Source organism: Terrapene carolina, unplaced genomic scaffold (assembly GCF_002925995.2).
Source record: "Terrapene carolina triunguis isolate 2854851 unplaced genomic scaffold, T_m_triunguis-2.0 Scaffold67, whole genome shotgun sequence".
NCBI lineage: Eukaryota > Metazoa > Chordata > Testudines > Emydidae > Terrapene > Terrapene triunguis.
This window is the reverse complement of record NW_020664418.1, coordinates 50,560,535-50,576,974: the sequence shown is the minus strand read 5'-3', so window position 1 is coordinate 50,576,974 and position 16,440 is coordinate 50,560,535. Positions and strand designations below refer to the sequence as shown.

The 16,440-nt window shown below is 47.1% G+C and overlaps 1 protein-coding gene across 1 annotated transcript in view; it reads right to left on the bottom strand.

The window, feature by feature from the left end:
* Window positions 1–16,440, bottom strand: part of ADAMTS7 (ADAM metallopeptidase with thrombospondin type 1 motif 7) — a 95,879-nt gene that overhangs the window by 22,119 nt on the left and 57,320 nt on the right. The window contains exon 16 of the mRNA XM_026648472.1: window positions 8,524–8,665. Within this exon, the coding sequence (XP_026504257.1) occupies window positions 8,524–8,665 (142 nt within the window). The remainder of the gene's footprint in view (window positions 1–8,523; window positions 8,666–16,440) is intronic.

Here is a 16,440-nt window from a genome sequence, read left to right as displayed (position 1 = left end):
GGTTTGTTGCCCACTGTCACCTCTAACAATCTCAGCATCTTGACTTTCTAGGTGTCTCCCTTCTATCAAGTATAAGAGTTTGGGGTTAGTTCCCCCTAAATGTATAGTTTGCATGTTTCCTAGTTGAGTTTCAATTTATTATTTTTCTGCCAGTGCGTCTGATTCCTCTAAACTGGCTCACAATCATTTTGCTGCTTCTATTTGTTTATGCAGAACTAGCACACTCAAGAACATTGACTAGTTGAGTGTTTTTTTCCCCAATGAAAAATCTTTGTGTTCAAAACTAGCTAAGGACCCCAGTATCTGGTAGGTGAGCAGAGAGCTCAGCTTATCATGCGAGCTGTGTGCCAGCCCCCCGTGTATTGCCAGATTTGCTAATCTCACCAATCAGCATCTATATACGCCAGTGTGAGACCGTGAAGTGACCGGTGCATTGCTGAGTTACACCAGATGAGCACCTCTCCCTCAGTCACCTACACTAGATTCTTCATGCAGCCTTGGTCGCCTCTGAAATGACAAAGGCCATGGCTCCCACAGTAAACGCTCGTTAGGCCCAGACCACAACTCCATAAACTGCAGGTTACAATAAAAATAAAAATCCCCAGTTCAACACCTGCTTACTTTGTCCCCCAGCAGGCAGCAGATTTCATTTCCTCGAGGGGGTGACCTTTGCCCTTCAGAGCAGGACCAGTGAATTTAATAGGATCACAAGATGGTGTCACACTGTTTGCACAAGCAGTCCCATTAACAGCATGGCCGGCTTAGCCTCTAACCCTAACCTCTTTCCTTAGCTGGGAAAGGGAGTAATTCATTACTACATGGGAACCAAAACAGAACGTACTGCAAGGTACAAGGGTCTGAAATTACTAGCAGGCGAGGATACTGTTTCAGAAAGGTGACTGTATATCAATGTACATGTTCCTTTCAGCCCCTTTTCCCAGAAGCTACGAGAACCAGAAAGAAAGAACATGCTTTCTGACATGGAGACACTTCCTTGGTGTAAAAAAATAAATAAATCAGCAGTTCACAGTGCTCAGTAAGACCAACCAGGGCTTTGGAGTCTTTCTGAGAAAGGCCTGGAGTGCAGAACAGCCAGATGGGCAGGACAAAACACTGGTAAAAGTTGAAATGATCAATACACATTGCAGGGAACGTTGTCATGCCCTTGTAGTGGCTGGTCATTTTCTGCTAGGTAAGCTCAGGATGTGGAAATGGATCCAGGACTCTAGTGTTTGAATCAGTGCAGCCTGGGTTGGTGATGGAAGCAAGGGATCTGGGAAGCACAAGGAGAAATCCACCTGCACTGGGCTGATAAGAAGCGGGTTAGATGTTCTGCGGGTGTAGCTATAGGGGGGACAGTTAAGAAGATGCTGGGTTTTAGTGTTCACAGGTGAGAACAACAGACCAGTAAATAACTCCTCTGTGTTCCTATAGCATTTCCATTTGAGGAGCTCAAAGCACTTTACAAACACTAATCAATGGAGTCTCCCAAGACCTTTTAGTGCATGTGATTATTAGCTCCATCCTCCAGACAGGGAAGCTGAGGTTCAAGGAGGTTAAGTGATTTGTTCCAGAGCTGGAAACAGACACCAGGTCTCTTGACTCCCACTTCTGCCCTTGAACCACAGCCTCATCCTTCCTCTCTTCCTGTCTACGCCGAAAGTAGAAATGATGTCAAAAGCACTAGCTTGTCCAACCACTGAACTGCAGGGTAGAGATTAAACCACGTCAAGAACCCTTGCTAGACTCCAAGGTTACCTTAATCTCAACTAACTGCAATGAGCCTCATGGGCCTTCTCTGTGCCACAATGGCTGATCTATCTCTGCGTTTAAACAGTTCAGAGCCACAAGCCTGGTATAAAACAGACATGTTCTCTTTGCTAGCAAATTGCAGCCATTGCCACATTCACTCGGTGATTCCTCAGTGCTGGTATTTCTGGCATCTGACTTGTACCTTTCATCTCACACATACCGGCCTGTGGCATTGCTGGATGAATTAGGCAGGGAGGAGAGGCAGAGAATAGCTCCTTTGGACAGACAGAGTTTTACACTCAACAGTGACAGAAAAGAAAAATTATCTCCCTCGGTGAAGAGTCCAATGGAATTTACGAGGGACGAACCCAACAGGGGTCTGTAGAAATGATGCTAAGTACATGCAGGGCCAGGTCCTCAGTGTGTGTAAATAGGTGTAGCTCCACCAACCGACAATGAAGCGCTGCTGATTTACACCAGTGGTGGCCCACAGACTTTTAATAGAGAATTATACTGTGTCCTTTCGATCAGTTTTTGAACCATCCTAAAAGAGAGTGAAATAATAATAATAATAATCCCCAGCTCTTAGCTAGCACTTTTCATCAGCAGAGCTCAAAACGTTTTACAAAGTATCAGGTCAGCATCGTTATCATGATCCACGTGTGACAGATGGGGAAACTGAGGCACGGAGCAGGGCTGTGACTTGCCCAAGGTCACCCAGCAGGCCAGCAGCAGAGCCAGGAAGGAACCCAGGTCTTAATAAATTCTATAGGGCAGTTCAGAGAACCTACAGAAAGGCTGTCGTTTTCCGCTGCATTTTCTAGAGCTTTTCCACTCAGGTGGGCTGAGAGCTCAGTGGGGTGTTAGAAGATGCTGTGGGCTAGATTCTGCTCTGGAGACCCATCCAGCTGTAGGGGCATTTCATGCACAACGCCTCCAGGAGAAGCTGGTTTCTGGCTTCTTGTTTGAGAGGGTGCAGCTACGCTCTCCCTGGGAGGGGCCAGCTCGAGGAACCTTAGCTGGGCAGAGCTAATCACCTTGCTTTAAGCTCCCTCTGTTCCTCTGGGGGGAAAGGGGGGAGAATTTAGGGCTATCAGTGGTGTTAGACTCATGTCATTGTGCTGCCAGAATGCAAGGGCTGGCATGGCCCCTGGCCCCAGCTCATGGGAGGGGCTGGAGAGAGCAGAAAGTGCCTCTATGCTAACAGTTCTGCACAGAGGTGAAGTACGAGTGAGCCCTAGATATTCATATTATTTATCATTAATCATGTTTACTACAGTAGTGCCTACAGGTTAACCAGGAACGGGGCCCTGTTGTGTGGAAATGGCAGTGATTCTCAAAGCAACGCTTTCAATCGTATAGCCTACCTCAGGGTCTCCGAATAAGCCCTCCCAGCCTGAGACACCTACCACAAGCCGACTGTAAGCAGTGGACTTTACCACTGTCCGAGTGAGCAGTGAAGATCTCACCCACGTGTCTGCTGTGAAATCCTAACCCCTCTGGTAGTAGTATTGTTACGGCTGAGCTGAGTGGAAACCATCAGTACCCCACACTCCCTTATTCTGGTGAGCTGCGGCAGTGTGTGACGGTGCTCAGGGCTCGCGCTTCGGTTCTGCTGGGGTTAGGGCCTATCTACAAGCTGTCAAAAGCATCCAAGATTCCCTGCAAATAAGGAAGGGATGTGGAGGCTCATTTAATGTTCGAATGAGAACCATACTCCAGGGACCCACTAGCATGCAGCCCTGACGTCTCCCAATTGGCAGGCTGGTAGCCTGTGTCTGTGATTGGATATTGTTTTTTACAGCTGCACTTTTGGCAACAGCCTCAAAAAAAAAAAAAAAAGTTTGACTGGCAAGAAACCAGCTCTTGCTTTGTTGGCACTCTCAGCGAATGGCTAAATCATCTGATAGAGCCTCCTGTGTCCATTCGGCAGCGCTGGTGGGGAGAAGCAGCTAAGGATGAACTCACGTTCCACAAGCTGCTGAGATACCGTGGGGTTTTTTTTTTAATTCTTGCAGCACACACTTCTGCCGTGCCTGTGGAGAGCTGTAGCTAATGATAAGAACGAGTCGCTGTGAAGTAAGGAGGCAGAAGGAATTCCTGAACTCTGCTGAAAAGAGGAAACTCCCAGACTGCGTGGCTCAGCTTTGTCAGTGAGGATTTTCGGAGGGTATTTGGCGCTTGTGAAATGTGTGAGGCTGGCAGCTCCGGTGCCTGAAGTCCTGTTTATTTACAGAACAAGCAGAGCGCGAGCTTTCCCATACCACTGGGCTTTGAACCTGAGCTGCAGGGGCCTTGTCCAGACGAGGGGAAGTTTGCACAAATTGTTGCTCTTGCTCCCCTTACTGTGTGGCATGATGCTTCCAGCATCACGGTGGGCAGAGGAGAGCGTGGCTGCCATCACACTGCTGTTCCCTCTCCTGGGCGGGAGGTGGAGGTGTGGTGGGCAGGGGCGCAGCTGACATGCACAAGCCGAATGGGAAATAAGCTGTGCTGGGTGCATGACTGATGCAGCTTCCCCCATGCAGCAAGGGAAAGGAAGGGAGAAAACTGTGACTCCAAGTCATAGCTCAACCCCTGTTCTGCTCCTGGATAGCACAACCAGGGGCTGCCCCGTCCTTGGGGCAGACGGTGACACTGCCCTTTGGCATTAGATGGTAGTAACAAATGCCCTCTCAGACCCCGCCCCCATCTACCATGGAAATCAATGGGCCTGATTCCGATTTCACACCATTTTTACATCTCCATTGACTTCAACAGAGTGACTCCTGATTCACTCTGGGGTAAATAGGATCAGGATCAACTCAGTGGGTCAGGTTGGGTAGCTGTGACTCTATATGACCATCTTCCATCTATTCTGAAACCTGATTAATTAAAACAAACAAGCAAATCCCATTGTGAAACGGGTTATAAATAAAACCGCGTGAGCTAAGTTCTCTCTCTCTCTCTCATCTCGATCCTTTATCACACAGCAGTGTGCTATTTGGGGGACTAGTCCCAGCCACGTGGAGATCCAGTGTAAAAACCTCGGAGTTTGAGACGTGCCAGGAACCCTCATGTTTCAGGGCATAGGCCAACCTCTAACCGTTGGAGCCTAGGTAGAAATGTTCTCTGGGGATAAGTTATTACGTATCTACTCAGTGCAGAGTTTCCTTGGCTGAAGCAGCTGGCACAGGCCACTAGCAGGGCCGGCTCCAGGCACCAGTGAAGGAAGCAGGTGCTTGGGGTGGCCAATACAAAGGGCCTCCGTCCGCTATTGGGGTGGCACGGCCAGGTCTTTGGTGGGAATTCGGCGGCGGGTCCCTCAGTCCCTCTCTTCCTGTTTGAGCTGCCGCCAAAGTGCCGCCAAAGAGGAAGAGAGGGAGCGAAGGACCCGCCACCGAAGAATGTGGCGGCGCGACTGAGCTGCTGTCGATTGGCTTTTTTTCTTTTTTTTTCCCGCTGCTTGGGGCGGCAGAAAACCTGGAGCCGGCCCTGGCCACTAGGTTACATTAAGAATTAGGAGTTGTAGGGATAAAGTTTTCTCAGATGGCAAAAGCATCTTTGGACTGTTGGAAAAGTAATCTGCTTTATGGCTGTGTGTGTGTGTGTGTGTGTGTGTGTGTGTGTGTGTGTGTGTGTGTGTGTGTGTGTGTGTGTGTGTGTGTGTGTGTGTGTGTGTAAAAAACACATACATACACACACATATATTATCCACCAACCCTTCTCCAGTTAAAGATAATGGCAAAAATCTCCCAGGAACTTCAGTGGGAGCAAGGATTGGGCCCCTTTATCTTTACATACTTGGGTCAGATACTTTTATTTTTGACATTTATTTAAAAAGAGAAATAACCACTTGGAAGTTCCAAAAATATTTACAAGCTGTGTGCCTCGTGCCCTATGCGATTACTGTCCATACGTCTCAAGGTACCAGTCTCGGGGAGCTCTAAGAGATGGCAATGCAGACTTTTTAAACATTCTCAACTGATCACAAGAACAATTCAGTTAGAAACAGATTTCTTAGAACCCACTGCAGGACAGGAAAAAATGTTTCTTTGGAGAACGAAGGTGCCTTGGTGCGTAAAACATCAAATTCAGTTAAAAGAATGGAAATGGGTGAGCTCCCTGACAGAGCTGATCATTAAGGCGAGTTTAAATATGTCCTTTCAAAATAAAGAACGTGGGCTAGGCAGCATTTCAGCTTCTAATGACTTTCCACAGGGATTAGTGGACACACAAATGCTTTGTGTGTGAAGGACAAAGAAGAAAATCATGCAAGATTTTCCACAAACTTTCCATGTACCCAGGTCACTGAATCTCTCTCTCTCAGAGCAGTGGGAAATGCTGACTATAATAATGTAATATAATCCAGAATGGCTTCTGAATAAGGCCATCAGCAGTGCAGCGGTGGCTCCTACATTTGCAAACTGTGCACTCAAGTGTGAGCCTCTTTGCAAGGCAGCTACACAAAACCAAAGTTTTACATTCAGCTGCTAGACCACCGTTTTCATAATAGCCCCATGCTATGTCACCGCTCACCCTCAAAACTAATGAGAAAGGAAGATAACAGGTCATTATAAAGCCAAAACCAAAACAAGAGACAGATTCTTCTCATTTCTGTTTATGGAGTAAAATCAAAACAAAGTGTTCTGTTGCCTCTGAGAAGCTGGCGAGGAGATAGAGGACCACACACACGTATACACACCTCAAAAGCTTCAACCTCCCAAGGGAGCCATGGGATCATAGGAAAGAAATCTAAAGTTCAAAGACATGTACCAATGTATAGGCCTCTCTGCTGTAGCTCTGTAACAAATACTTGAAAGTTTAACCTTCCTCATTTTGGACAAGTAGTTCTGTAAAACTCTCAGACAGCTGTACACCCCATAGCCTCCCACTCTTCTAACTGTGGAATAAATTGTCTCCATTATGCTGCCAGTTTGGAAACTCACTGGGACTTGTAGTTTACACGCAGCCTGACCAAGTGTCATTAATTAACACTGCAAAATGTACATTGGCAGTGCTGGAGCTGTGTTTGTCCCAGGATATGAGAGAGACAAAGTAGAAGAGGTAATATTTTCTACTGGACCACCTTCTGTTGGTGGAAGGGACAAGCTTTAGAGCTTCAAAGAGCTCTTCTTCAAGTCTAGGGGAGGAAAACAGAGTGTCTGAGCTAAATACAAGTTGGGACAGAGTGTCAAGCTTAAGGGGTTTACCATGCTATAGGAGAGCATTTAAATTTAAAATGAAGTGGGCAATTAAGGGTTAGCAGAGAGTGGGGTGTGTTACAAAGAGTTGTGATGAGCCATAAAATCAGAGTCGCTGCTGAGTCCATGGTTTATAGCATGAGTCTAGCAGAGTTGTGAATTTAAGTTCCCAGGCTTGTCTTTTGAAGGTGTTGTGTGGGTTCCTTTGGAGGATGAGGACTGAAAGGTCAGATGTGGGGTGATCACTTTGAATGGGTGACAGGGTGTTTGGGAGCAGGTCCTGGCCTGGACCCCAGAGCAGAGGCTGGGACTGGGGTCTCCTGCCAGTCACAGGGAAGGGGGCCTAGAAGGGTGGTGGAGCCCAGCAGGCTGAGCTGAGGAAAAGCCCCAGAAAGGGTGGAAGGATTTTTGTTTCCGTTAGAGACATTTTTAGACTTTTAGTTCGGGATGACTGGGACCCCGAAAGGGTGCACGAAAGATGGTGTCCTGGCCGCAGGGCCGAGTTACTAGGCAGAGACACAGTCCCAGTGCTGGCGTGACCATTGGCAGGGGGCGCTAGCCCAGCGAGAGAGCTGTGATGTCTGGCCGCGAGGGGGCACCTCGTGGTGAGTAGCCCATTACACACATCCTGAAACAGGCAGACTGATCACCAGAGCGAAGGAGGAGAGCATAGGAGAAAGCTGTGGAGGGAATGGAAGGCAACCTGAGGGAAAAGGGCAGGGGGAAGTGACTGATGACCTGGCGTGTTGACTTTGGGGAGGGGACAGGCGAATCATGGATATAGATCAAGGAACAGCATGAGCCCTGCCCTGCATGCTTCAGGGATCTGCTGGATGAGGCATTTCCATGGAATCTCTCAAGTCTGATCCTCTGCGAGTTGCTTGAAATTGGTTTTTTAAAATAGTGTTGTGCAAACCCAAATACAGGCAATTTTATGTTTATTCAACTTCTTTAAAACTCTTTTGTCTGAATCAACCAGAAGGCCCTGAAACCTCCAGACAACCAGCATGGTAACAGGACACCAAGTTAAGAGGAAAAAGCTGATAAAGTGCAGACTCCAAGCGCCTGAGCTCCACAGGGGGTCTGGTCTGGATATTTATGACCCCAGCAGCTGTTTCTGTGTTACAAACCCACTGAAACCTAAGGCCAAAGAGTTTCTGAGACAAATGTCAGCAAACTGTTCTGATGTGTATTTCCTAGGTTGTGATGTAAAATGTGGCACAAATGAATTATTTTGTGTTGTTCCCTTTAAACATGATGTTTATAGAGATTTGGCCAGAACCGGCATGTTTCAGACCTATTTATTGGGGAGGTTCCTATGAGAACTGGACCTATTCTGGTACCTTAACTGTGATGGTAACCCCCAATGATTATGCAAATATTTTAGTGTGAGACAGATCTGATCAATGGACTAGCTAATCAAGCTGATTTCAGATGGGATGTGCTGTACCAGAACTTTTTGGTTTCGATGTGCATGGAATACTTTACAAAAAATCACCTCTATTCCACTTACTATTGTAAAGCAGTGTGTTAGAGCAAAGCTACTGGCTTTAATCGTAACACGGCATGAAAAGGTCGACCAACTTACCTGTCCCACATGTGGCAGTGCAGTTAGTCCAGGAGCCGTATCGCCAGAAAAACTCTGCGGGCTGAATCTCATTCTCCTGGTCAGACTCCCTTCGGATAGTGTACTGGTATCGAACTCCTGGGTTCGTCTCCTGGAACAACAGCTGTGGGGAGACAAAGTCACAGCTCATTCAGCAACGTCACCACTTTCTGTTGGCATTGATTGGGCTTTTCGGCCTCTCTGATAGGTCAAGACATTGCTATGCAGCAGCATAACATACACAAACATACTTGCGTGCAGCACAGTGATCTGGAGAAGACTGGAGAGAGTCCTGTTCAATACACAAGGCCCTTGGCGTTGTCTACACAGCAAAGACAAACCTGCGGTTCGATGTGCCGGCTGACTTGGGCTTGTGGGGGCTGCCGGGCTGTTTCCTTGCCGTGTAAACTTCTGGGCTCGGACTGAAGCACGAGCTCTAGGCCCCTGCAGCGTGGGAGGGTCTTTACATGCTGAAAAGCTCAACCAGAACATGCCGATTCTGGGCCAATACTTTGAGCGGAGCTACTTCATTGACACTGGTGTACATGAACTAGAGTGACCAGATGCCCCAATAGTATTGGGACCATCCTGCCATTAGGGCTTTGTCTTATATATGCAACTATACCTCCCCTCTCCTCCCCACCCTCCAAAAAAAAGTGTCCTGATTTTTCCCACTTGCTATCTGGTAACCCTAAAATGAACTCAGAATCTGGCCTTTTGCCTCTTGTTCAGGGGATCACTGGCAACAAATCTGGCATTACTATAGAGATGTCATTCCCTGGCTGATTCAGCTGCAGCAGTAAAGGAAATGAGGAGGTGGGCCTTGATAATTCATAATCATAGGTTCGAAGGCCAGGAGGAACCATCGTGATTATCTAGTCTGACCTCCTCTATAGCACGGGCCATACAATTTACCCAGCTGGCCAAGCGTAGCAAACTTATTATACAATGATTCACACAGCACCTATTGCAAGCAACAAAGTGCTTTCGAAAGTACAAAAATAAAGTGTTTATAAAGATCACTTCTCCTCCCCCACCACTGAGCTGCAGCCATCACAATTACTCCAGCAACACTGCACAGTAGCTTTAGAACAGGGGGAGAAAATTAGCAAATCCAAGTGAAGCAACAAGGAAGTTGCGGTAGGTGCAATGTAATTAATCCAACAGAGACCTACTCACATCCATGGGCTCACACACCTCTAGTTTTGTCTTCCCTCCTCCCCCATAAAAGTGCCATAGGACCTTTGATAAAACCAAAGTCCTGACAGTCTGGTTATGTTTTATCTGACAGACCTCATCCCCCCTCACCCCCGGAACCACAGTGCCTCCTAGCACCACATCAGCTTAGTGAAGGTTGGTGGTGTTAAAATTAGCCATTGCAAGGATATTATGGTTAGGAAATAGTTAAAGGCTTTCCCTTCTAATTAGAGATGAGGCCAAGCTGCCAAGTGCAGGCCAGATCAGGACTTTCCCAAAGTTCTTGGTCGTCTGGTTCAGTTCCTTATATAAAGGGCAAGCCATGAAGTTCAGGGCCAAGCTTTTCCAAAGAGGAGAAGAGTTTTGGCTCCAGAGTGCGGGCTGAAATACATCTTTACTTCCAACTGGATGAAAGGAGAATGGGAACAGGCTGTGTTAACTGCAGACTCAGTAGATGACCTCTTCCTCACTCTGTGGAATATAGCAAACTTTTGCGTGGGCCAGAGGGGAGCTATTGGATGGCTGCATGATTACCTGACTCTGGCTGCCTGAAGGCTAGTTCGTGTAAATTGCTTTTCCTGAGATCTCCATTGAGGAATTTTATAAGTGATGGGAATTTCTGAGCTTCTGGCTTTTCCTGGCTCTGTAGGCGAGACTGGCTGTTGTCACCCCAGAGAAAGACAGAGAAGAAATGCTGACGCTGCAGAACATCAGGAAAAACACTGTTATGTGTGAACCATTAAAACGGACTTGTCTTAAGACGGTGTGAGAAGGAAGCAGGAAGGGAATGCAATTAAAGTTTGTATTTTAATAGGCGATGAGAGAGAGACAGAGAGTGGGAACAAAAGTCTTCTGGCAGCAGCATGTTCAATCTAGAAGTCGTTGCTGTGAAGCATTTGTGCTGGTGATTCACAAAATGAGGCCTTTGGTTAAATCTTTGTTGGAGGAGGTAAAATACATTTGTTTTTAAAATAACTCTCTGGGCCTATGTCATTTCCACTGTTGTCATGAACATCTGAATAAAGTGGGTGGCTCACACTACTGACTTGGAGACAAAAGTGCCACTGACTAACACCATTTCCTGAAGCACCTGGGTTTTCCCTGGAGGTCTCCCAACCAAATACTGCCCATGCCCAACACTGGTTAGCAAATAGAATTTGTTGAGACCATAGCCCCTGGTGATATGGCATCAAGCAAAGAGTCAGCATGGTGTCACACTGACTTGCAATGGTCTAAGAATTGCTAGCACAGAGAGATGGAAAGTAGCGGAGATGAAATAAGTACCCAGAACAATCTTCAGTTAGCAAAAACACACTTCAAAAATGTCATGCATTCCTCCCATGTGAAATGTGGGGCTCTTTCTCCGCATGACTGAAATGGATTCACTGGTTAATATAAATTCAATCCAAGCTGCCTCACATACCAATCAGCAGGGCCAAAGCACTCATGAAAGCTTGTGGGCTTAGCCTTGTTTTCTTAGCCTAAGTGCTTCCATTATCGCCAAAGCTCTGTTGTTCTTGGAACTCTGGTGCAGCAGAGGGCTTCCTTCCAAGAACCTCCTGATGAACAGTGAAACCTCATTGTCAGAAGGTTTTAATTAGGTTACAAATCCCAGGAAGCTTTCCAGAGATTTTCCGGTGTGAGGCATTCTGAATGGTTAACATTAACAAGGGAAAACGATACTGACAATATTAGGACAAGAAAACTTTATGATTTCTCTTATTTCTTTCTAAAAATGTATTAACACATCTGCTTACTTGATATTTATCAAACTACCCTTTCCATCAAAGCAGAGAACATGGTCAAAGTACCATAGGTTGCTGCGTACCTAACCACCACTTCTAACCCATCATGGTAGACTGGTAGCTCCAACATGCAGGAAGAGATACCTAAAGGGAGAATGAGGTGCCATCAAGAGCGTGAAAATACAGTATTAAGAGGTCTTGAACCACTTAGCCAAACTCTATAAGGGACTAGGAGGGTTCCATAACATGGCAGTAGTATCAGGCACTTCTTATAGTTAATATTTAATTAAATATAAGCTAAATAAATAAAAGCCACTGGCAGGATTGCCAGGGTTACGCTGCCTGAGAGTTTGGCCAATTATGCAAAACTTCTTTTGTGCCATGAAGCATAGCATAGACCCTTTGGCCAGCTAGGCTTGGGAACGCATGACTTGCTCTACAATTAACTTCTGCAAGGAAAGGCTTGGGTTTGCAAGAGCATGAGGAAGGGTGTCCCAGATTGGGCCGAGATACTTTGCCTACAGGTGTTTGTTTACAAGTAGAGACAGAAACTACTATTTACCTCCTGGAAGAGGACTGTCAAAAACTGGTGGTGGCATGATGGGAAATATATTCGTTGTAAATAGAAGATCCCTGACATAACACTCAAATAATACAGGGTCAATAAGAATATGGGGCCTGACAGTCCACTGCTTTGCACCTTCTGCTGCCATGTGCACCTGTACAAAGTGGGCATGAAACAGTATCCAATCAGAATTCCCCATTTATTTACACCAGGGGTAACTTCAAACACCCCCGCGGCACTGAGTGCATGATCCTGCACCACTGACTTCAGCAGGCAGAGGGTCAAGCCCTCACCTTCCACAGGCGTAAATGACAACCCAGGGTTCAAGGAAGCAGAGGATTAGGCCCCAGGATCTCCCGTCTCCCTCCCACCCCACTCGAGGAAGGGAATGTCATAAGGCTGTGTGGATGCTGGGGGCTGGGGTTCCATTTGACACATACAGCAAAACTCTGCATCCCAGGGAAAGGATACAGGCAGGCTTCTCATGCCAGCTGTTGCTGTCATTACCTTTTACCCAGGCAGCCTGCAAAGGACGGGAATGCAAACACAAGGGGAAAGAATTAAGTAGGGAAATCTGTGGTCTAAGCGTCTATCTGCAAAATTACAAAGCCGAGAACTCCTAGGGAGCCCTTCCTCCCCTTCAGGTATTTGAGACCAACTTGCCTCGCGCCGAGGGAATCTCTTATTTCCTTTTTCCTTTGCTTTCCCCCCTTGAATTAACACAGCTCACAAAGCAGATGCAATCTGTCTTTCCATGTATTAAGGGGCAGTAAAACGGAAGAACGCAGTTAAATCAACACACAAACCCAAATGCCCACGTGGGATTCGCTCTGGCTGTATTTCAAAGAGGCATCATCGTATGCTGCATTTTGTGTGAACCTCTGGGCAACTGATTGTTCAGATGTGGAACTGCAGTCGTTAGAAATGAACAAACTATGAACCACAAGGGGGTAGAGGCTGGTTCTACTGACACGAAAGTCAGTGGCAAAGTGCCCCTTGACTTCAATAGAAGGGTCAGGCTGGGCTCATAGTCCTAAAGAGAACTGTTCTCTGGTAACTCCCATTCAAAAGCTTCGAGAGGTTTCATCAACTGGGAGACTTTGTGTTAAACCAACCAGGGCTGGCGTCTGCAGCAGTGAATATGTGCATTTGCACAGTCAGCTCCATAGCTGAAAATCGGGATCTGAATTGGCTTCTGTGAAATCCAGATAGAAATAATTGCTTTGAAATGATTCAATTTCCTTGTTACTTTTCAGACTCTCTCTTCATATAGATTGATAGCCCCCCACAACCATGCTCAGCCAATTAAAATATAAAGCAGCTCTGAAAAATAATACTTCCAGCAATGCTTTTACATTGAGTGGGGTCAGAGGCGTAGCGAGCGCCCTCCGTACCCTCCGACCGGAGGGGGCCCCGCAAGGAAGGGGGCCCCTAAAAGTGGCAAAATAAATACCACATTCCAGTTTCTGCATTGTAAGGGGCCCCGTCCGGACACATGTTCGGAGGGGGCCACGTTCTTTGTTGCTACAGCCCTGAGTGGGGTGACCAGTAAAGTGGTAGGATTTGTTTGCAGAACAGCACCAGACCTTCTGTAACTGCCATTGAGCAGGGATTTATTGGGATTCAAGTCTTGCTCTTATTCAGAGTGTTCCTCGGACGTATTTGTGAAAAGGCTTCCTGGGGAACTGACAACAGAAGTGAGTTCAGGCTGCCCAGCCCAGTCACAGGAGAGCCCAGGATACGTGGGGAACTTTTGGGTTAGAACTCCTGAGTAACCTACCAGCTGGAGTAAACCTAATACGCATTCTCATCATTTGGGAAAAGAAAAAAAGACTTTCCTTGTCAGTGGGGGTGGGGGTGGGGGAGGAGAGGTGAAGGAGGGGAATGTTAAAGTAAACAGCTCACCATTGGCATAAATAAACTCTGAAATTCATTAACTGCTCCCTCTGCTCCCTGGGTTGTTTGCTCTAGTCTAAGCAAAGAAAAGAGCCTGTTGAAATTAACATTTGCAATAACCAGGGCAAAGGATACCCACCCCTCCCCCATCCCTGCTGCCCAGCAGACATGTTTGTGTAGTGGATTTCTTAAAATGTACACTGACTTTTTAGGAACATGCACAAATAATAATAACCTCTCCTTCCTAGGCTGAGGTCCCCCTAGCTGATTCCCAGAACTGGGGCTTCATTTTCTGTTACGTGCAGCGATATCAAACACACAAGTACAAAATGGGGAATGATGGTAGGCGAGCTGTACTGCTCACAAGGGTCTGGGGGAGTTACAGTGGGTCACAAATTGAATAGGAGCCAACAATGTGGTGCAGCTGCAAAAAGGGCTAATGTCATTCTGGGGGGTATTAACAGCATTGTCGTATGTGAGACATGGGAAATAATTGTCTTGGTCTCCTCAACACTGGTGACGCCTCAGCTGCAGGGCTGTGTCCAGTTCCAGGGGCCGCACTTTAAGAAAGATGTGGATAAACTGGAGAGAATCCAGAAGAGAGCAACAAAAATGATCAAAGGTTTAGAAAAGCTGAGCTGTGAGGAAAGGCTAAAAGGGCTGGGCATGTTTAAGGAGACTGAGCGGGGACCTGATAACAGTCTTCAAATGTGTGAAGGGCTGTTCTAAAGAGGACGGGGATCAATTGTTCTCCATGGTCACTGAAGGTAGGACAAGAAGTAATGGGCTTCATCTGCAGCCAGGGAAATTTAGGTCAGAGAGTAGAAACCCCTTTTTAACTCTACGGATAGATAAGCTCTGGAACAGGGAGGTTCCAGGGAGGTTGTGGGGAGGTTTTTAACAGGTTAGACAAACACCTGTCCGGGATGCTCTCAGCTGACTTGGTCCTGCCTCAGAGCGAAGGGATAGACTAGATGACCTCACGACGTCCCTTCCACGCCTACGTTTCTATGATTCAATGATTTCTGATGTTCTCCCCCCGCCCCCACCTCCCAAACTCAAGAGTTGACAAAAGCCAACAAAAATTCATGACCGTGGTGGAGCGCTGTCCTTAGCTCCTGCCACGGCGAGATCGGCCGATGACTGGACAGGATGTGGGCAAGGGGGAAGCTCAGGCTTCGTTCGGAATGTCCTGGGGTCTGACTGGTTTGCGTTGGAGTTTGCCACATAAGCCTGTCCCCACAGCCTGTCCCCAGGAGACCACTGCACAGTCACTCTGCGTATGGGCTTCTTTCCCTCAGGGAGCTGTCTCTGGGCAGCATTTTATGGGCCTTCTCCGCTAACACTGGTCTATAATGATCGTAGCTCCATTGAAGTCAAACAGTGACGCTGGTGTAAAGTGGTGTAAAATGAGAGGAGAAGTCAGCCCCTTCTATTTTTAAATCTTAAAGACTCACTCCTGGGCTGGAAGTTAAGTTGGCAGAGATCCAGCTGGAATGATAATTTTGAGCCTGCGTAATCAGAAACCTCTGACAATTGAGTTAGTTAATGTAAATAGTGACACGGGCCGGCCTTTACTGCAAAGTAGTGCTGTTTGGAAAGGTATTTAAACATGAGGGAGAGGGGACGGCTGGCTACTCCTAGAAGAGCTCGTGTTTTAAAAGGAAAAATGATCAAAACTTCATTAGTGAAGTGAGTCTGGCTACCTGAAGGACACAAACCTACATGCTAGTTAGTATGAGGCAGATTCACACTGAGCGGAAGTTTGGGCAGGAGACAGAAACTTTGTTCCCCTTGCTAAAAGTAAGTAATTAGATTAATAGATCAAGGGAATGGGCAGAAGTGAAGAGGACCCTCAGCCTGCTGAATTACATAGACAGAACTCCAATTCCTTCGCGGGGGGGTCCAGTGACCTGCTGAACCACAGGAGCAAAATCTGAATGGATGGCGAATAATAATCTTTTCTATAGTGCTTTGAGATCACACGTTTTAATGCATTTATCCTCACAATAGCCCTGGGAGGGGAGAAGCGCAGCTAGCCCCATTGTGCAGACAGGGAACTGAGGCACACAGAAGCTGAGGGACCTGCCTGATATCTCGCAGGAAGTCTGTGGCCGAGGAGGGAAATGAACTGGGATCTCCAAAGTCCAAGACGAGACTTTTTTGGAATCCCCAAATGGAAATTTAGATCCATAATTCAAGCTGCAGCTAATCCCTGTGTAATGTTCCATTGGAAGGTGCTGATGGCTGCCAGCAAGGGGTCTGGGATCCAAAGCCATCACAGACCTCGTTAAAGCCAATGGAGCAGGCACTCTCTTTCAGGCTCAATGGAAGGACAATCAAGCCCTGTAGTAAAACCAGCTGGGGACTGTGGGGCTAGCACCTGGTAGTAGGCTGCATGTTAGGTCATAGCGAAACCATGTGGGCTGAGGGGTTTCCCTGGGGACAGGCGCCGGGGCTGGGATATTGGTTCCAGGCTGCGTATGCTGGAGGCAG